A 21148-nucleotide genomic window follows, 5' to 3' on the forward strand; every position below is an offset into this window, starting at 1 on the left:
AATCTATTTGCATTTGAACTGCTCAGTCTGACACTTTGACATTTTTTTTCTCAAATTTACCTTCATCACCTCAACCAGTTCTGCATTATCTTCTCATGCAGAGTGGTGTTGCATCTAGAAATACAGGTACCGCAGAGTAAGCAACTCAACATTTCAGCAGTGAGCACCCAGACTCACTGGGAACATCACGTTGCTGACTGTGAGGAGAAGCTGGTGTTGCAGGGTGATGTTTTGCTATTTATCACCATCAGGATGTGTAAATTTCTGAGCCTCCAATTTTGCAAAGAAAAATCTATGTTTCTCCTCACATCTGGTCCTCTTTCTTCAATCCTACCTACCCCCCAGCACACCAACAAGTCATCAATCTTTGCCAAATGTTGGTGTTGAGGGGAGTGTTATTAAGTCACTATACTGGTTGATCTGACGAGAGCAGATGCATTAAGAACATCAGAGACAATCTGGAAAGGGAGTTTTGCGGAAACCTAGGAGAACAGGGCCAGCGTGGCTTTTCCAACTGCAAGTTGTTTTGTTCCAAAAGCTTTGCAGTGTAAGGTCTGTACTATTGTTATCGATGTTTAGTGCATGACTGAACTTCTGTATTTTTTTTTTCAAACTCTGGCCTCATTCAACCTCAGTGAGCTTGCAAGGGTCATTTAGAGTGAAAGCATGCTTGTAAGTAAACATTGATTCACTGTGTTCGACAAAGAAGAATGAAAATGAGAACAAATCACATTACATTTGCTTTGATGACTTGTTCATGTACCTTACTGGTGGACTCTGTGTAAGCCCATATCTAAAGCTAATCTCAATAAATAAAGATCAGGGGGAGTTTTTTCTTTTTACAGAAAGAAAAAGCAATTTGGTAACAAATTAAATGTGCAGAAATGTGATAGGTGCAGAAGTAAAGCTTACACAGTCATGTTGACCAAAGGGTCTCACTGATAGCCCTTTGGCAAGAGTCCCATGCTCCCCAGAGTAGCTGACCTGCTGAGACACACGTGCAGCTCTAGTAATTGCTGGCATTTTGAGCTTTCCCAGCTCCCTTTCCTCTGTCCCTGTTTTCTTCTCTCTATTGCTTTTTCTGAGTGCCTCGGCACAAAATTCCTGTCCTCTTTGATGACTGGCTCAATGTGTACATCACATTTCCTCAGTTCAAGCTATGGGAATAGGCAAATATGTGTTCCAGGTTTGCTTTGTTCAAACAGCTGGAACTGTCATGCAATCTTGGTTTGTTGTAAAATGGAGACTAGGTAGAAAATAGGAAAAAATATAGCGACTCTCTACTTTCCTGTACCACCTCTGAACACTCACTCATATGCCCCTGCTCCTTGTCAGGAGTGACCCTTCCCTCTTCTGCAAACCAGTCCATGAAGATTCCCCAGACACATCTCCTGCCGCAAATCTTCTCTGCTTCTCCAGCCGTGAGCTGCACAGCCCTGAAAATGAAAGATTAACTGTTTCATCGTGGGCTTTATCCCTGGTTCTGTCTGCTCTGTGTCATGGACCCAGGTCTTTGCCTGTGGTCTTTCCTTCTCTCTTGATAACACTGTTTTTAGGGCACTTGCTACAGCAGTGACTCAGGCTATTACAGGGCTGTAGTGCAGTTTCGGAGGAGGTCAAAGTTTTCATGTTTCTGAGGGTCCCCTTCTTTCACTGCATTTAGTCCTTTAAAAATTAATCTGGGAAGGTGGAGGGCATCATTGCACAACTTTCTTGTCCAGAGGACAAATAACAGACAACGTCTTAGAGCAGCCCTACTCTACCCTGAGAGGAGATCAGCTGGCAGATACATTGAGCAATGTGTTTTTGAAACTGCTGAGTTGACATGAGATATCAGTATCACATTTTTTAGCTAAGTGTGACCTGCATGAAGCACTTCTGAAATAGCAGGGCATCATTCAGCCTCATTAATGGGTCTTGCTGTGCCAATGCAGTATCATTTCTCCCTTTATATTTTTAATCTTTTCCTTCAAAAACTCTCTAGAGGACTTTAAGTTGAACAAGAAGTGGGACAGCACTGTAATTTAATGTCTGAGTATTCTTTTTTTTTCTGACACTTAGCCTATATTTTTCTTTTCTTGGTCCTGTCCCATTGCTCTTCACTATGAAGTATATCCCAGGGTCCTGATTATTCAACTCGCTTCGCACCTTCCTATGACTTTTACAAGTGCTCATCTTTTCTTCTCCCAGAGGGGATCTGAGATCAAGGCATGTCTCTGCCCATCTGTGTCCAGGGGAGGAGGCAGGAAGGCAGGCGCAGCGAGCATCATCCAGCAAAGCTGCACAGCTGCTTGGTGGGAGCTTCTTACTTCTCCTTCAGTTATTGTAGGTTGTGCAGTTCAGGCCACAGGCTGGCCCAAAGGGAGTAGGAGGCTGGTAAGGATTACTCACAAAAATTTAAATGTCCAGTGACACGGTAAAGAAGCCCAGGCACTTCCCCACAGTATGTGTGACTCTCACACATAGGGCCAAAATTCACATTGCCCCTGGGAAGTGGGAGCAACAACACTTTACCATATGAAAACATATTCTAATCCTAGACAGCATTCCTGTTTCCGTAATTTAAAGGGACTCGTAAAACGCTTACCCTCCCCAAAAAATTCTGCTCTTTTTTTTCAGTGTTGTGCATTACGTGAACAGTCCCTGAAAGCCTCCCATCAGTGTTCCTAGGAGATTTTTGCAGGGGGTTGGAGAGGTTAGTGTTTTTTTCAGAGGTGAGGGGGCACTTTATAAACTTCAGGAATTAGGTTTTCATCCAGTTTTGCCAGAGGGAGTCTCAGAAGTGGGGAGAGCCCAGTAAATGCCTCCCGAGAGGGTTAACCGGTCAGCTGAAGTGGCAGGAGTGTGGATGGCTGGTACAGCCCTATCTTCTCCCAGGCTCATCAATCACTGGAAATACACAGGATAACAAACACAGACAAAACCCTAAACTTAAAATGGCTCACTTAAAAAATCCCATTACCTCTGAATTGCTTGTTTTCAGGTTTTTGACTCTTGTAATGTCACATTTATGTTACTTCTTCAGACACAGTGTCTCCTAGAGAAAAGCCTGAACTTTCCATGTGAAAAAACAAGCAGGTTTTTATTTATGACACCCTCTGAATCCTTAAATATCAAGGAATAGGAATAAGGATTTTTTTTTTCTCTTTTCACAGAAAAACCTTCAAGAGCTAATTTATAAAGCTCTTTTGTTTCAGACCACCGTCATTCTTCTGGGCTACCAACCATCCGCGTTCACTGTGGTGATGGATAATGCCAGCGGAAGGCCACGGTAGCTTCTGCACTGTTTATCACCAGTGTGATGTTGACTTTCGTGTCACTTCCAAAGTAGGGGGTGAAGCCTTAGCCCCGTCACACAGTAGCGTGCATTTTCCCACAGACTGCTTGGTACACAAAACGTGAACAGTCATCTTTTATCCGGAGAGGTAAAATAAGACGAAAGGAACAGCTCAAGGGCTTAGCTCTCCCGCAGACAGAGGGAAGAAAATAAACTAGAGGCTGAAAGCAGAGTAGATAAAAGAAGAGCAAACTGACATTGTTAAGAGCTAAGTCAATGAATGCTCAGAGCACTCAGCTCCTTGTAAGACACGGTCGAGCTCTGCAGAAATGATCCTGAACGGTGAAATTCAGCCTCGGGCAGAAGACCAGGCAGGGTCTATGCATCACTTACCTCCCACTTAACCTGTGCAACTTCAACAGTGCGTAAGATACATACCAGATCTCTCCAGAAGACCGAATTTTCACTTTATAATTTCCAGTGAAGACTGAACGATGAGAGTTGAGTTGTGTTTAGCAGAGAAAGTGTGGTGGAGGCCTCTTTCCCACAAAGGCATGGCTGAATGTTTTACTCTGTTTATTTTTATTTTTAAGATGCTGGTCTGGTCAACAGTCTCTTGGTGTTTCTCCTGAGTGAGTCACTAAACAGCCATGTTGGTAGATAACGTCACATCTGTAATTTCTGAGAGGAGAGAGCCACAAGCAGTCTCCTGTGGTGCAGAAGTTCCTTTTGCTACCTGAACCAAGGGATTTAGATAAAATTGGCAAATGGAACAATTTTCTTGAACAGTTTCTTTTAATATGGCTGCCATAACGATAACATATCCAAGGTGGTTTTGATGAAAAACTGTGTGTGTGTATGGGTGTGCTAGATCAGATTTAAAAAAAAAAAAACAAACCCTGTTGTGAAGAACTGTTATCCTGCTGTGGGTGGAGTTCAGGCTCTATCTCACTGCCATGCTGGGAGGAGTAGCTGCTCTGCTGGTTAATAACCCAATTCCTTGTTAATGAGCTGGGATTCCTGGCAGCACTGTGTCTCCCATGCCGCCCCATGGCCCAGGACGGGAAGGACCCCTGGGAAGGAAACCAGACGTGAGGTCGCCAGACTGTAGTTCTTATGAGGAACCAAAAGCATATCCAGATATGTTTCTGTTTACATATTTCAGCCAAATGATTTGTCTAACCGAGTAATGACATTTCGTTATATCATTTTTACTGCCTTTTGTTTCAAGGAAGGGAACGGACCCTCTTCCTAGTGAATATTGACTCCGCTGCGCAGGGAGGGAGGTGGGCGGTCGCCGTACTGCTCGCAGCACAGACTGATGGGGTAGGGCAGAGTTACACTAATCTGTGCCCAGTTCCTGTTACAGTGCCACCTGTCCCATTGCTGCAGCTGGAGAAGTGTTGCACCAGAAACAACAGCGTGACATTGGCCTGGAGGATGCCACCTTTGAGCCACAACCCGGTGGAGGGTTATATCTTGGAACTTGATGATGGAGATGGTGGACAATTCCGAGTGAGAATTTCATTCAGCATTTATTTGTGTTTCTTTGTATGTGAGTTTCCTCAGGATATGTATTTGTGTCTGCCCGACAGACATGGGAGAGGGAAGACACAGGTTGTCAGAACATCCCTGCTTCCATCGTGTGGATGTAGAAAGCAGTGCAGGTGCTGCTTATTAGAAGGACCCCCAGCTTGGGTAGGAAGTTTTGTTGAGGTTATTCTCAGGGCTTTGGCAAAGAGGGCCTTGAGGTCCCCCTGGAGTGTATCAGAGCAGAAAATCCCATACTAGCCTACAGGAGCTGAAAGTGGTTCATTCCACAAAACAGAGGTTTCTTTGAAGTCCCTACTCTCGTCTGTCCATAGCACCGTGTTTCAACAGCTGAGATTCTTGGGCCAGAAATGCAACTCAGTTTTTCCTGGTTTTCTGAGTAAACATGGGATCCTGCATAAAAATATAGGGTTTCTAAGTCTTTTCTGTGGGAGTGGATGAGACCAGGCTGGTGGAAGCTTTCCGCAGGCATGCTGCGGTGCAGTTGGTAAGCATGGGAAGGCATCCCGAGTGCTGTCCTTCCAGACCCTCAGGGTGATGCCACAACTGCTTGCTCCTGGCTGCAGGTGCAGGGTGCTGACAGGCTCCCATCCCTTCTTGCCACATCCCAATAAACAAACGGCAGAAATAATTCAATCAGCTTTCTGCAAGCCATGTCCTGCTGGAAGCTGTGGCCCTTCCTCCTCAGGCAGGCTTCATGCTCCTGTTGCTCCAGGACTAGACTGGCCCAGTGCATTCCCTAGAGGCAAGTGCCTTGAAAGCATCCATCTGGAGATCATTGTGGAGTACAGCTGCTCTCTTCACAAATGGGAAATTTTGCCAAAAACATGTGATGGCATTTCTTCGGGAGCTGCAAACTGGCTTCTCACTGGAAACCTAAAGGTTTCTCAAGCTGAAAATGGCCTGGCATGGGTCCACCTAAGGAACTGCCTCCCTGTGCCAAACCGCTACATCCATAGCCAGCAAAGGTACCTGATTTGGATGCCCCTCATTAGAAGAGGCAGCGATATTGGTAGGGCATTTTGAAGAAGGCACTTTGTTTCTGGAAGGTCTCCTCAGTTGTTTGGTCCGAGTATCATTTCACATGCGTTTGAAGAGGCTGATCTCCACTACTGGAAGTGTGAAAAGGTGAACAGCTGCTGGGAGCTGCCGGTATAGTTAATATTAGTAGGTAAGAGTGTTATCAGTGCGTGATGAATGAAGAGTTAGGAACAAGGTGTTAGGAATTCCAGTCTCTTGGATAAACCTTTTCAAGTGCTATTCACATCTAAATAAATACTTCTCAATAAACAAGATTTCAGGCTGGTGCGTATCCAAGCCCATTTGTGTGTGTGGGGGTTTGTAACTGGCAAAGGTTTTAGGACTGCCAGTGGTGCCATGTCAAGATTTTGGATTGAAAAAGATAGAAAACCGTCTCAGTTCTTAAAAAGGTGACAGTTTCTCAGGGGAACACTTCGCTTGCTGTGGTAGAAACACCCGCAGTTTTTCCCATTGAAAGATAAACTGCAGCCTTCTCAGCAATGCCATTTCAGTAAGAGTTTGCTGACCCTTTTCATGAAGGATTATATATCTGAAAGCAATGACACTACACTTTATCAGTATTCAATGGGTGGATTTAAAGAACAGTTTTTGTCTCCTGTCGTAGCAGAGAGCATCAGTCTGAATAAACACAAGCAGTGAACAGTGGTAAAAATATGAAATGGATTAGAAAATGTCAGAGTTGTCCTACAAATACAACTTTTTGCACAGACAGCATATGCTATAACATGGAGATAAATTAAGCTATTCCATTAAAACTCTTATTTCTCTCCATGGAAGATCATCAGCTAACTCAGGACCCGAGAGATTTTGTTATTTGTAGCAGCCACCGTGGTAGCAAAGTGGACAAACACATGGCCCGCTGTGAACTTAAAAGTAATCCCTTTCTTGTTCATCACATACGTAATTCACTTTAGGTTCATATCAAAGAGCCTTAATCAACAGGACTACTCTTAGGCATATACTTAAGTGTTTTAACTGAGCTCGGGCCTGAGTGGTCTGTTTAGTCACAGCCTTAAGCTCTTTAGGGCCTTTGCTACCATAAATCTGTGGATTTCACAGAATCTGAGAAATTGGAAGTGGAAAGGAATTGTGGCTTTCAACCCACTGCCAAGACAGGATTTTTTCCTTTTCTGTCCATTTCTGTTCAGTTTTCCAACAAACATGAGGTTTCTAGGCTTCTTTCAGTTCTTCCGTATGATCTGACTGATCATCTTCATTCGTCTGCCTAGATGTTCCTCCTGAAATATTTCACATTACACAAGTGCTTGCTGTTTGATAAATCTTTGCAGACTTTTATGATGTCTCTGTTGTCTAGTTGCTGTTTCATCATGTGATGCATGTGAGCCTAACCTTCAGGAGATCAGTTTCTTCAGGCTCTGTTTGCAGGTTTCAAAATTATATTTTAACACAGGTGTGAGGCAACCTTTCCAACAGAATAAAACTGTGCTCACTTGATTTTTTTATTCTTCCACACCCCCTTTTTTGGTCCTACATAAATATAAGAATGACTGCAGTGAGTCAGACACTGGGACTACTATCCAAAATAGTATTTTGGAGTAGATGTTTAGGAAAAGAGGATAAAAATTAAGATCTTTCTTTGATGCCCTTTATTGCTGTACCCTTCCAGCTTCATCTTCACGTTAGTGTCTCCACTGCTAGCCATCCTTGATGTCTCCACTGCTGTGGCTGTCCGTGTTATAACAGCATAACTTCTACATCCTGGGAAGCAATGAGAAGCTGTTCACTTGTGGCTTATATTTAGAAGTCTTAATATGTGACCACAAGGCACAGAGAAACAGTTAAACTATGTTCTTCTTTCTCTTGCTCCCTGTTTTTTTTGGGAATGTTTAGGAAGTGTATGTTGGCAAGGAGACTCTCTGCACCATCGATGGCCTTCATTTCAACAGTACCTATAATGCAAGGGTCAAAGCTTTCAACTCATCGGGAGTTGGTCCTTACAGCAAGACAGTTATTTTACAGACGTCGGATGGTGAGTTGGGTTTTTGCCAGTTTCTAAGTGAAAAGCTGCAGGTCTCAGTGGCAGGACACTTGCATCCCCTTATACCCACTAATATCTTCGGCACTTACTGGCAGGGAGATTGTGGATCTTCTGAGCGGAGAGGCCAGGAACTCAGTGTGCACAGGGACTGAGCTCTCCTCCTAGTACTTTTGGTGATTTTCCATTATCAGTAACACTTCAGGTTTCAAATCATGCAATTTTATTTGGCTGTAGAAGTCTGGGGTCTAACTAAGCTTTTTATTTGCTTTAGCATACAGAAGCAGTTATGCAACACATGGGATATTTGTGTGCCACTCTGTCTCCACTTCTCCATGTATCTTTGGAATTTGCCTTTTTCTTAACTACTGCTTCAATTTCACAGCAAGGTTTGATAATACAGAGATGGGAATTCATGCTTGTTCCTCTGTAATTACGCTTGACATCCATATGGGCATTACAAGAAGTTCATCTTCATTAATGATATCGTAATGAATCAAGAAGTGCATGCTATTATCACTTCCACTTTTATGCTGTGTTGCCAAAATAGGCCAGTATAAAAAATTTATACTTTAAGAGCTTTTGCTGTTTTTTCTTTTTTCTCCCACCTTTCAAAAACTAGTGAAGTCGGTTCTAACCAGCACAGACACAGTGGAACTCCATTTCCATTAAAGGCAATCCTGAACCAATTCACCTATATGTGAGCAGTTTCCATATTGTGGAGAAGCCTTTGTCTCCTCAATGACTTCCTTGTTACTGTGTGAGAACAGAAAGTCACTGCCCTTAGCCGTTTACATTCAGAGGAACAAGCACTGATAATATAAAGCACTTCTGAGCTGCAAACCAGCAGGGTACCGGCTCTAAGCAATCTTGTGTAGCTGCCTACAGTAACGAGGAAAGATGGTCTTTATTACCTGAAAGTGCAGTGGGGTCTTTAGGAAGGCAGAATCTCATTCTCCTAATTGAAGTAAAGCAGATGACACTTGAACACAGCCCATTCTGCCATAATCCTGCCTTTCCTTTTCCCCTTGCACAGTGGCGTGGTTCACCTTCGACCCCTCCTCAGCTCACAGAGACATAGTGCTGTCTAATGACAACCAGACTGCCACCTGCAACAGCTACGATGACCGGGTTGTTCTTGGCACAGCAGCCTTCTCCAAGGGCGTGCATTACTGGGAACTGCATGTGGACCGGTATGACAACCATCCGGATCCAGCCTTCGGTATTGCCAGGATTAACGTCGTCAAGGACATGATGCTAGGCAAGGACGACAAGGCATGGGCCATGTATGTTGACAACAACCGCAGCTGGTTCATGCATTGCAATTCTCACACCAATCGGTAAGTGCCACTTGCATGCTTTTCTCATTACTGATCGTTTTTTCTGCTTTGCATCGGAGGAAGGGGTCTCAGCAAGCCATCTAGTCCATCTCCCTGCTAAACGTAGTTATTTTATTCCTTCTTAAAAATCACTAGTGACAGCAATTGCACCTTAGCAATCTGTGTTGGTGTTTGTTATCCTCACTGTTAGCAGTTTTTTCCCGAGATCTAGCCTAAATGCCCTCTGCTGTGATTTAAGCTGGTTATTGCACGTCCCACCCACAGTGTCAGCAGACAGGAGCACAGCGCACTGGGATGCAGGATTTCTCTCTCATTGCTGGAGGAGCACAGAGAAAGGCGGTTGATTGTCTTCCTTAGGAGGAATCTTGGCTGCAGGGCTACACAATAATTCAGCAAAGCGCTGGTGATTGCCTGTCCAAAATGCAGGTGTTTATCGCCAGTCCTGAAAGCTGATTAAAGGTAATGCTGTAGGTCACACTTAGGGTGATCTGGACACAAGGAACTGTTTGGCAGTGAGGGCTAAGTGACAGCTTCTGTCCAACTGAGCTGTTGTACTGAAGAGCTTTGAAAAATGTCTCAACTAGTACAACCAGCTTAGACAGAGGAGGATTTCAGAATGCCCCTGAGCCATGGTTACCAAACCCTTCTTTCTCCCACCTCTCGGAGGCTCTGTGTGCTCTACACAGCAGAGCTGTGGGGAGACGTGTTCTAACAGAAGCTACCTCCAGGGACGGATCACACAGAGACACCATGTATCAACATAGATCCAGCGTTGTGCTGACATGGTTGCACGGCTTTTGGTGCTCATGGGAGTTACCGCTGCCTAGTGCTGGCTGTGTTTCCTTGACGTGATGCTGGACTGTGTAGGGGAGACAGGGTCAACTTCGCCTGAAGCTCCCTGGGGTATCACCAGAGCAGAACTGTGCTGCTCTCTCTCCGTGTCCCAGGAGAGGGTCAGCCCTAGCTGAAGGTCAGCTGCGTACTAGGGGAACTGAGACCCAAGAGAAGATCTCCTCTGAAGGGTGTGATTCAGGATCCTAAGTCCCTTGCTTGTTTTGGAAAATGGTGTATTTGTATACCTACTCTATCACGATGGGAGATTGATGTACAAATAAAGTGACCAATCAAGGACACGTAGCACATCTGTGGCAGAGCGGGAATCAATTTTGATTTAGTTTTCTACTGACTGTCCCAGCAGGTCTTCCACACTTACTAGCTCAGGTGTTTTTTCTGTTATACCAAATGGTTAAAAGAAAGGCTTGCAGTGATTTTTAAAATGCTGAAATGGAGGTATTATTTCCTTAAAGACGTAAGTTCATGCCAACATGCACTGTATGCTAAAGCTGGTTGTAATGTCTCCTGTTGAATAGTCATTTATGCTCTAAAGCATTCTTGTATTTTAAGTAAGTATACTGCAATTGCTGGGAATTTTTGTTTGAAGCACAGTTTGATTTTGCAGTTCATTACAGACAGGTGGAAGAACCTGTGGCTGGATCAAAAACTATTTGAAGTCAATTGGAATATTTTCCATGGCTCCAAAGACCTTGGATCTTGTCCTAAGACAATACAGAGTACAATAACATCAGTATAGCAAATATATCAAAAGGTTCTCTGTCCCTTTAACATCTTGATTCGATTTAGGGCGGAAGTAATGTTAAGCTGTATTAATTTTAATGCTCTGTGGAACAGCTTATGTTTTCTGGAAAAAAGCTGGCAACCATTCTGTGTACTACTGTCCCAGAAACCTATTTTATGGATTTGGTCCTCGGCATGCTCCTCCTGGCAAGCAACGCACGAGCTAAGCAAAAGCTTTTTCTCCGGGAAGCACAAACAATGGAAACACTTTGGATTTCCAATCATTCTGCTTAAACAGGAGAACAAAGTGCTTTCTGTTGATGATAGTTTCCCAGTTTTTGCTAGATAAAACACAAAGACTTTGCAGGCACATCCAAGGCATGGATAGACCCATGGCATATCTGTTCAAGTGAAGTATGCTCGTAAAGGGCATGTACTCTTATGAAATCACATGCACTTCAATGAAATTAGGTCTAGGCATTATATTTTTAACCGTGACAGCCAAGTAGGTCAGTTTTTTAACTCATTAGCTGTAACAGTCTTGTGGAAACAGTTATTGCTGCCTAGTTGTTTTTCCCCACTGGAGACAAGTGCATGAGAGCACAGTATCACAGTCCAAAGGAAATTTATTGTCAGCTTTTAGCCTCACGGATGTTACTGTGATGGAGGTTACATCTTAGTAATCATTTCATGCTTCCTAATCTTCATGAGAATGAATTAGGGCAATAAATAAATGACTAGCTTCAAGGATAAGCTGAGGTGGACCTTGAAAGACCTATTCATGGGACCTGTCACGTTTAGTGTACTTTCCTGTTCCTTTCACTCACAGCGTGCAAAATTGAACCTGCCAGCATCCTTAAACACTAGCATGACTTCTGTAATGCTAGAAGAAGAGGCATGCACAGAAGACTCTAATGCTATCAAGAACAGAGGGAACCTTTGAGAATAGCTTGAGCAAACTGGTTAAGAAAACACTTTAGGGCAGGGATGTAGCTTTGTGAGGTACCTTTCAGCCTCATTCCTGGAAATAATCAGTTCACACCAGAGATGATGTATGCCCATTGCTAAGAGGCACTGGCATTCATTGCAATAGATCTCTTCCTTGGCAAAGTTCCCAAGAGCAGGAGTACCTGGTGCTATAAACGCTACTCTAGACACTGCGTGGCTATGTAAAGAAAGAGATGGAAATCGCACTGCAATGTTTGATACTGAAAGACAGTGGGAAGTCAAAATCTAGAGAATTTGGAGTGTAGTCTTAAAGCCCCCTGCGATCGGGAGAGTCTCTTCACTGACTTCAGAGATCTCAAGACCAGGTTTTCATCACAGAAAAATGTTATAATTGACTGAAGAATACTGTCCTTGACAATAGACATGGTAAAGTTGTTAAATTACTGTAGAGCCCATGATTAAAATACTGTTAACAGAGAATTAAAGTAATTCTTCAGTTTATTAAAGTATTCATAAATTGTTAAGCTTTATTTTTCAATAATAGTGATACTACTGCTCTTAATTCCTCAAGCCAGTCCATGCAGTCCTACTCTGCACATTGTGCAAGCTGCTGCTGAAAGTGTCTTGGAATAGCAGCCTCCACTGCCACAGGCAATGGCATTTTTTAAGGTAGCCAAATTCCCCTATCTGCACTCCGACCTTCCAGGCTTCTGCACAGCACTTCCACACTCAGGACTTATTATTGCACACAGAAATAAAAATGTGCAGGACTGTGAGAAAAGAGGTGTGAGAAGTGAGATTTACTTGAAATAATGAAAGAGTGGTGCATATCTTCAAAACTGGATTATCATTGAATGAATGCTAAGTATTTATTGAAGAAGTATTGTAACAAACGGTTTGTTATTTTCCTTTTACCTGGCCTGCAGATTACTGGGGGCCTATGGTATAACTGCCATTAAGTAGTTTAAAAAACGCATTACAGTAAAGCAGCAGCTTTTTTACATGCTGCCACAGAAGCGTACCAGGAGAGAGCAACGTCAGTTTGAGTCTCTTGAGCTACCTGGCTTCTTTTATTGCAACTAAGGCATTTATTAATAAAATGATCCTGTAATACTGTCTAAATGATGTACAGAAGAGTGAGGAAACGCCTTGCGTAAGTTTGCTCACGGAACTTGGACTCTCCCACCTCTCCTCCTAAAGGAAGTGACCATGACAGTAGCCCAAAAGGCCCTGGAGTCCTCAAAGTACTGTTCCCAAGGAAATCACGGGATGCTCGGGAAGAGCAGCTGTTCAGCCTCAGAGAAAGTCCAGCCTCCCTGGTAGCAGCTCGGCAAAGTGCCCCTGCTTGCCTTTGCCCTGGCCTCATCCTGCCAGAGCTGGTTGCTCACTGTGGGGAGGTGGCAGCTGAGGAATGGGCCATCTACCTGCTGAATTCCTGCAAGACTTGGGGCAGCAAGGAAGGGAAAGGGTCCCCACCCCTCTGCTCTGCCCCTGCGGCTCCTGGAGGGGCCCCAGCTGGGTCCTGCACTCGCCTCGGATGGGCTCTGGAGCCAGCATCTATCTCCTCTTCAGTGGGGCTGTCCCCGGGGGCTGCAGAGGAGACACTCAGTGTCACTATGCAGCATGCAGCTAATTAGCCCACAAGAAGCAAATTAGCTTATCATATAGGAAAGAGCATAATAATCTCAAAAAGGCAAAGTTGCTGTTTCTGTTTCCCTGAGAGAATCAATGTCATTGAAAAGGATGTCATAAAATCTGTTTTAAAACACTGCAGGATATAAAGCGTGGTGCCCTACAATCAAAACTGCTCCTAAACGGAGAAAAAAAATAATGTAATCTATTTGTAAATAGCTCTAGACCATAGTACTGCTGTTTCCCACAATCTCATCATGAGTTTTATGATTGAGTGCTTTTAATAAAAACAGTCTGGATACTGAGATACTGAGGGTAGGTAAGCATCTTAACTTTTGTTGGAAAATAATTTACTTTATGGTTTTGGAGAAGAGCTCAAAGGGAAACCTATTAATGCTTATAGGACCAGAAAGCAAATAAAAGGAACCTGAGAACAGTAAAGTTTGAAATCTAACACATCTCAGAGCCAATTTGTGATTCTCAGCTATACTACTATTGTTTGAAGAGCTTTAAATGGAGAAGTTGAATAGTATTCTTTACTATTATGCCACAGATAAAACTCCCTTTTTCTTCAGGGGAAATGCTATGGGTCACATTTAGTTTAAAGGAAACCAGTTTATGACACCTAGTGGACAAGATGAAAATTTCTTACCCTGCGCTATATTTTTCCTACTCATATTTTGATCCCTCCCCCCACCCCCCCTTTTTTTGATGTTTTGCCTACCTATTGTGATAAATTTTATGTTAAAATTGCATTAATCTTGTGAATGTTGTGTGCCTGAGAGGAGTGCGTGGGACAGAAGACAGCTGCTTCCTTTCCTACTGCAAATTATTTGAAATCTGATTTACCCTGAACAAATTGTGTCAGGCTGTAAATCCATCGCAGAGCCCCCATGATATTAGCAGAGTAGCAGTGCCTGTGGCCAATCTGCGTATCTAGTAGATTTTTTTGCTCAGTGCTCTTTAAAGTAATACTGGGTTTGACTAACCCCCAAATCAAAGTGCATTAATGTCAAATCGCTCAAGCGTGTAATGGCTGGCTGAGTCTGTCCTGGCAAGCTCTGGTACCACAGTAGCTCTCAGCAGCTGCTCCTGACACAACCAATTATCACTGGTATTAATAACCATGCCTGCACATTTGAAACAGCTTCCAGTCCTATAACTGAGCACCTTGTCAGTCAGGGAGCTACGCTTATCCCTAACCAGCCCCGCTTTCCCTTCCTCCCCAAAACCACTGCCTGTTGTACCTGTGCTGGCTCCCCAGTCCAGCTGGGTCCTCTTAGAGGATGCCAAGGTGAGTACTCGAACTGGAAGTCTGAGTCTCAAGCTGTTAGCAGGCGTAATGATTAGAAACGAACGCCCAGGACACCAGCTTTCTGCTTTTTCATTCCCTGCTGTGCATCAGTTCACTATAGCAGGGATGCTCTGAGGAGCTGTGTCTCCAGGACTCCTGTCCTGCACCCTCAGTACTCCCTGTCTTTCATCAGCCGAGGGGACCTGTTAGCTCTGGACCCCATTTTCAGCTCTTAGGTTGCAGTTGGAGGAGAGATGGACCTAATTTCTCTTTAGGATCCCCCATTAAGCTCCCATGAATGTGGTACATATGCTTCAGATAAAGGCGTGGATCAGTCATTGCCAAAGGCCGCGGGAATAATCATTTCACTGTACTGCTCCACTCTGCCTTTGCTTAGTAAGACTGCCTTCTCCTAGAGAGAGCAGTGGTAGTGTAGCACTCTGCCTTCACCAACAGAGTGGTCCCTTTGTACCTTAGGACTGAAGGAGGAGTTTCTAAAGGTGCCACTGTCGGTGTTCTCCTGGATCTGAACAAGCACAACCTGACCTTTTACATAAACGGGCAGCAGCAAGGGCCTCCAGCGTTTGAAAACGTCGAGGGTGTCTTCATGCCTGCATTGAGCCTCAATCGAAACGTCCAGGTAAGTCTTCTGCAGTTCAGTCCCACTTACCCTTCTCATCTAAAGGAGAGTGTATGCTACCGGCCATTGCTGCTGGGGCTGATAACATCATCTGTAAGTAGTCAGTATGGACAGGGGCTCTTTCCTTCTCAGACTGACACCTAGGCTACTAACACTTTTTGGAAAACTGCATTTGACCTTCTGCCTTGCCTCACAGATGTGAGGAGTAATGCTGTAAAAACAAGTAAAAGTACCTGCACACACTAATTCCTACACTTACTTTGCTGCAATGCTCCACTTGGAAAGCAGTGGTGCTAAGGCTTCCTCTGCCAGTTTGACTTAAAACCATGAGTATCCTAATTCCTCTTAGATCTTATGTTTGGAGGTTATTAACATTGGCAAGAGACAGAAATGTGAGCAGCACAGTGATAAGGAGAGCAAAGACAACGCATTTCAGAGAATTAGTGCAACAGAGAAGACCCAGTCAGCGCACCATTCCTGCTCTTTCTGAACTTTGGAAACGGCTCTCTGTTCTCAAGAGGATCTCCTCGTGGAGGAACCTTCTTTAAATATAATGCATTTTTACTTCAAGACCACTGCATATGCCTAGAAACAGGACGTAGTGTAAGGGAGAATATATAGAAACACCCAGGAGCCTGAGGACTGAAGGAGGTCAGCTTAGGTCAGGCAGGACCAATGCATCCAGGGTGGAACACTCATCATTTAAAACACCCCAACTTGAAAACAGAAACCTCGCATGGCCTCATTAGTACATGAACATTTAGCATTCGTTACTGGTAGCATCCAAATCTTTGAAGAAGGTTTCATAGCTTTATTGTATTTGATGCACCAATGTGGAAGACACAGGCACTTCCCTGGGCACCTCACTGCTGTATACAACACAGATTTTTACTCACAACCTAACTTCAGTTTTAGCTGTCTACACCATTTAAGTACCTGGCTTACACTTCTACCACAACTGAGTTAAGGTAGAGCATGGCCGACAAGGGGGCAGGGGGAAACGGAGACTAAGCTTGTGTTTGCTGTTGAATGGTGCTCTTGTACGTCTGTGTGGGAACCCTGACCTTGTAGAGATGTCAGATTATAGAAAGAGCACTAAAATGTCCTGTGCTCTGTCCTGCCAGGACAGAAAAGATAAAAATTTTCTTGTATTTAGTACATGGGCTCCACTCTGTGATCCCTGTCCTGAAGTACTTGGGGTCCCGCACACAAAGATGCTATCCACCTTGCATCTAGCAGGCAGCACTGCTGGAGACCTACAACTGGTGGCTGGATTTGGACACCTGGTTTCTAGACCCCACGGTGTTCAGGAGGGAAGGGGGAAGGAGACTTGTCTATTTCAGGGGCTCAATATCATCTCCATTAATATTCTTGATGACTTAAACCTGGACCTGAAGTCCCACAGCCCTTCCCCTGTCATTTACTTGCTCTTGGCCTTCACGAATGCTTTCTGCTGAGGATGTCCCAGTTTTGGATCTACGTCTTATTTCTTCTTTACGCAGGTGACCCTGCACACGGGACTGGAGGTGCCACAATGTGTAAAACAGCCCAAGTTGCCCAACAACTAATGAAGCTCCTGCCCGACCCTGTGCTGGATTCTGTAAGCTTTCTCAGTGTGATTTGGCACTTTTCAGTAAGTCAGTAAAAAAGCATTCTCTTCCCTGACTTAAAACATTGTACAGCATGTTGCTCACCGAATAATCCGCTGGTTACAGCTAGCCCACTCCTTTCTTAATTTAACAGCCATAGCAAGCATACCCACTGAACTGGCACTCGATTGCAGATGGGTACTTGAACACATCTACACTGCATTGCATACATACGTACACACATGTGCACACACACACGTACATTTATAAAGCAAAAGGTTAAATGAGTGTATTTTCTCTCTCATGGCTGGATTTGTGCTTAAAAGATATTAGGGATGCTGGAAAAAATGGTTAAGACTAAGACTGAGGGACAACGGCTGTTGGAGCAATTTATCAGGAGGTGAACTGGATTCCCTTGCCACCTGAAGTCCGTAAATCAAGAAAGCATATGTTTTGACAGCTGAAGGGGAGGCTGTGTGCTCAGGAATTCCTGGGTGTCCATTACATTCAGGGGCTCAAATGACCATTAATTGTTTCTTCTGGCTCTAGATTGCAGTAAGCTATGGGATAACGTTCCCCTAGAATTCAGTGGCAGAAATTATCTCGTTATCTTCAATGAGAGTAAGATTGGTTTCCAAACACTGCCACGTAATAGTTGCGCTCATTTTAGCTAACACCATGATACATGCAGAATTCAGATACAAAAAGTAGAGAGAAAAATATCCTTGATACATTTTAGTGTTTGTTACTTAGGTGTGATTGTGGAGACTATCACATACAGAAGATCTGATTGTGGTTATCAGCACAACTCTTGAAAAACAGTGCGGGGGAGATCCCTTTGAATTTAATTGATAAGAGATCTATTTAAATACAGCACATGCAAAGTATCCCATGTAGAGAAATGCTGCTTTCCAGCCTTGATCCCGATAAGCCCTGGGCAGCTGTAGTTCCAATGTAGCTTTGAGATCAGGAGCCTTAATTTTCTGTTAGATTAGTGCGAGCTAATTAATGTCTTGATCCTAATGAAGCACTTGAGCGAGAGAGATTCATAGTGTTAATGTGAAATTCATCCCTACAAATTTTTCTGGATTGGGTCATAAATCTTTTGCACGACTTACCCGTGTCTGGCATCTCCCATGAAAACAAGCAGCCGTTTCAGGTGCTGCCCGTGACAACTGGAGTCTGACTGACAGGGAAATTTTCCCACAGCCATGGCACTGTCACCTGCGCGCTGTTGTCAGAAAACACATGGATTTGCCTGTGTGCTTCTCTTCCTCTGATCTCAGTTAACACATGCAAGTGTGCGTGTGTATGGCGGCAATGCGTAAGGACAAGATGCAGCAGACTGCGTGAGCCCATGACATCTTGGACTTTCTCACTCTAATCCTGCATAAGTGTGGTGCTATCAAACAAGAAAAGCATATATTCTTAAATCCCATCGATGTACTATTTCCTTTTTTTTAAATCCTGCTGCTTATACAAATTTTCCTCTCCAAGCATATGTATACGCACATGCATATTGTTATCAGACATGTAATTATTAAACCTGAAAACGAATTATTCTAACCAAAATCCAGCTTACTGCCTTGCATTGAACGACAGCCACAGGACAAACAGCCCAGGCCTGCCTTCGGGCCGCCTGCCAGCCCCCAGGCGTCCTGCTGCAGGGACACTTCTGGTCTCTGGCTGGAGCACATCACTCAGGCAGTGCTGAGCGATGGCGAGGCTTCCCTGCGGCAGAGCGGCCAGGATCCTCCCTGGGGTTGTCCCACCTTGCACCCGTTGTGGGGAGGGGGAGGCAGCCCAGAACGAAACAGTCCCGGGCTATTGCACAGACGAAGAGCAGTCTGCCATCATGCTGCCTGTAACCAACCCAGCATCCTATAGCCCTCCTCTCTTGCAGAACAGCAGTGCACCTTCAGCGATGTCAAGACCAAAACAGGAAATAAAACCAACGACGGGAAAAAATAACATAGATTGGGAAAGCAACGGTACTTTTTTTGAAGTCTGAAATGGATTGTATTAGTAAACTTGTAGACATTGGAATAACTGTGCTACGGTCATCTTGGTTTCTTAAGGAAGAGCAGAGACCAACTGTGTTACAATTTTCAGTTTCGTTTAATGCTATATGAACTCATGCAGGATTTTCTAATTAGCGGGTCTGCTTTAACCTACCTCAGCTAGAACGCTACCGGACCCTGAATTTCCTCCTGAGTGTGCTCTTCTACGAACCTAACAGTTGTAATCATAGCATTGGCTTTGAGTATTGCCAGTCAGAGCAGTGTATGGGAATACTGTACATAAGTTGCACATAGTTTTTTATATTGGGAAACATCCCGTGATAATTTTAATACAGAAGGCACTCCACTTTCACTTGTATTAAAAACAAAAGGGCGTTGTTTGTTTTGGGACTGAACCTTTGTCTTTACTCCCAACTTCTGTGAAGGAAACTCAAATGAATTTACATCTTTCTAATCTTCAACCATTGCCAGATGTTTAAAATTGATTCTGAATGGGTTTTAGAAGTGTTTGCAGTACTCGGTTTTGGTTTCCATAGTTGCTTTGGTGTCGGTTCCTGGTGTGTTATACCTTGGGGAGAACACAGTGAGTGATACAGGTTACTAATTTCTAATGGAAATACGGACAGTAGGTAGGGACATGCTTCAGAGCTATAGAGAAGCTCATTTGTTATCCTCTACACATTCTAAAATTCATAAAAGTAGGGTACAGACTAGCTACCATTACAGTCTCCTTTTAGCCTAGCAGAAATGCAAATAAAATAAAAGGAATACAGTTAGAAGTAGGTAACCTGCATTAGTAAGACTAATTTAGCCTGGATCAAAAACTAAACAAAGTGGTTCTATGTGTTGGTTGTGTACACATTCAAGGACTTGGGTTTGGCACGGCCCATAGCAATAAACCAATTACCACAATAGAGCGTAGTCTCATGGCTTCAGCTGGATACATTTTGGTAGTTTGATTAACAGAAATAATGCTTCAGTAGTTAGAATTACACTAGGAAACTAATTACCCCATCCGTGAATATTTATGCAGAGCACCCAGATGGCAGTGGCCATCTGAACATAGGCAGAGCAGAATTTTCCCTTTGCAGAACAGCATCAGGTGGGGAGAAGTGGGGCGCTTCCATTTCTCTGCTCAGGCTGGAGGTAGTTTGCTTCTCTGCAGGTAACTTCCCCGAGGTCTGTCTCATTATAAACCCAGCAGTTCGCATGTTCTTCATCTACAGGATCTCTTACGCCAGTTTTTGTTTCCTCCAAATCCCTCCTTTAGGAGGGAGTCAGCCTTTAGTACTACGGTCCTCGCAGAAACTGTGTTGCTGGGTGTCTAGGGAGAACCCAGGGGACTGAAGAGTAGCATAGATACCCAAGGGGACCACTTTGGATGCTCTTGCTTCCTTTTGATTCCTTGGGGTATTTGTGCAGCTCTCTGGGACTCCAAGCTCCTCTGGCACCTGGACCCGCACAGAGCTGCCTTGCGTGGGACTCTTCTGCTCCTAGAGGCCAGGCTGCTCCTTACAAGCAGCAGAGCAGAGCCTTTTGCACTGGGATGAATCCCAGCTGCTATGGTACAGAGCCCACACAAGGTAGCTGTAAATTGACTTAAAGTTAAAAAAAACCAAACAAGCCACAAACAAACAAGCCCTCCTCTAATAAACATAACAAAGCTTGACTTCTGCATAGGCCGATTGGAACCTCTGCACAGCTGCTAAATAAATACAGCAGGCAAACTTTCTGTCCTGCAGGGCAACAAGGGACTCTTAGTTTTCATCTACCCCTGTGAACCCCAACCTTAGCCTTTGTGAACCTTCTTCCTGGCTCTTTCCTCTGCAAATTTCCCTGTTAAGTTTAGCGGGAACAAACAGGAGTGTGCCATCAGGAGCGTTGTTGGCCTTCCCAAGGCGTGCAATGCTACACAATTTCCACTCCCTTCTTTCCCCTCATCAACTCAAAAAGAGCTCACAAGAAGATCTCTTATTAATACTTAATGTCAATACGAGCACAAGCCTAGCTGACAATCCCTTACTACTACTGCTGTGGGAAGGTATGCGCTATAAAATAAATGTCAGTGAGGACAGTAGCATACTGTGATGTATCATGATTTGGAAAGCAATTTGGCTTCTAAAAAACATAGAAGAGATAGGCAAACAGCATTGTCACCTCCTATACTTGCCTATTCAGTTAAGATACATAGAGGAAAATATATTGGACTGAATGAAATAAATAAAATTTTAAAAGCATGAGCTT

General features: G+C 44.0%; 1 protein-coding gene across 3 annotated transcripts in view; it reads left to right on the top strand.

Annotated features, from left to right (window-relative positions):
- Positions 1-17868, top strand: part of TRIM67 (tripartite motif containing 67) — a 34566-nt gene extending 16698 nt beyond the window's left edge. For all 3 annotated transcript variants that reach the window (XM_009471367.2, XM_087774975.1, XM_087774977.1), the window contains 5 exons: positions 4647-4792; positions 7721-7859; positions 8902-9205; positions 15132-15294; positions 16797-17868. In XM_009471367.2, the coding sequence (XP_009469642.2) occupies positions 4647-4792; positions 7721-7859; positions 8902-9205; positions 15132-15294; positions 16797-16862 (818 nt within the window). In that variant the 3' untranslated portion in view covers positions 16863-17868. The remainder of the gene's footprint in view (positions 1-4646; positions 4793-7720; positions 7860-8901; positions 9206-15131; positions 15295-16796) is intronic.
- Positions 17869-21148: the final 3280 nt, after the last annotated feature.

The sequence above is a fragment of the Nipponia nippon genome, unplaced genomic scaffold (assembly GCF_047370975.1).
Source record: "Nipponia nippon isolate SJK-2023a ecotype South Korea unplaced genomic scaffold, ASM4737097v1 scaffold_4, whole genome shotgun sequence".
Taxonomy (NCBI): domain Eukaryota; kingdom Metazoa; phylum Chordata; class Aves; order Pelecaniformes; family Threskiornithidae; genus Nipponia; species Nipponia nippon.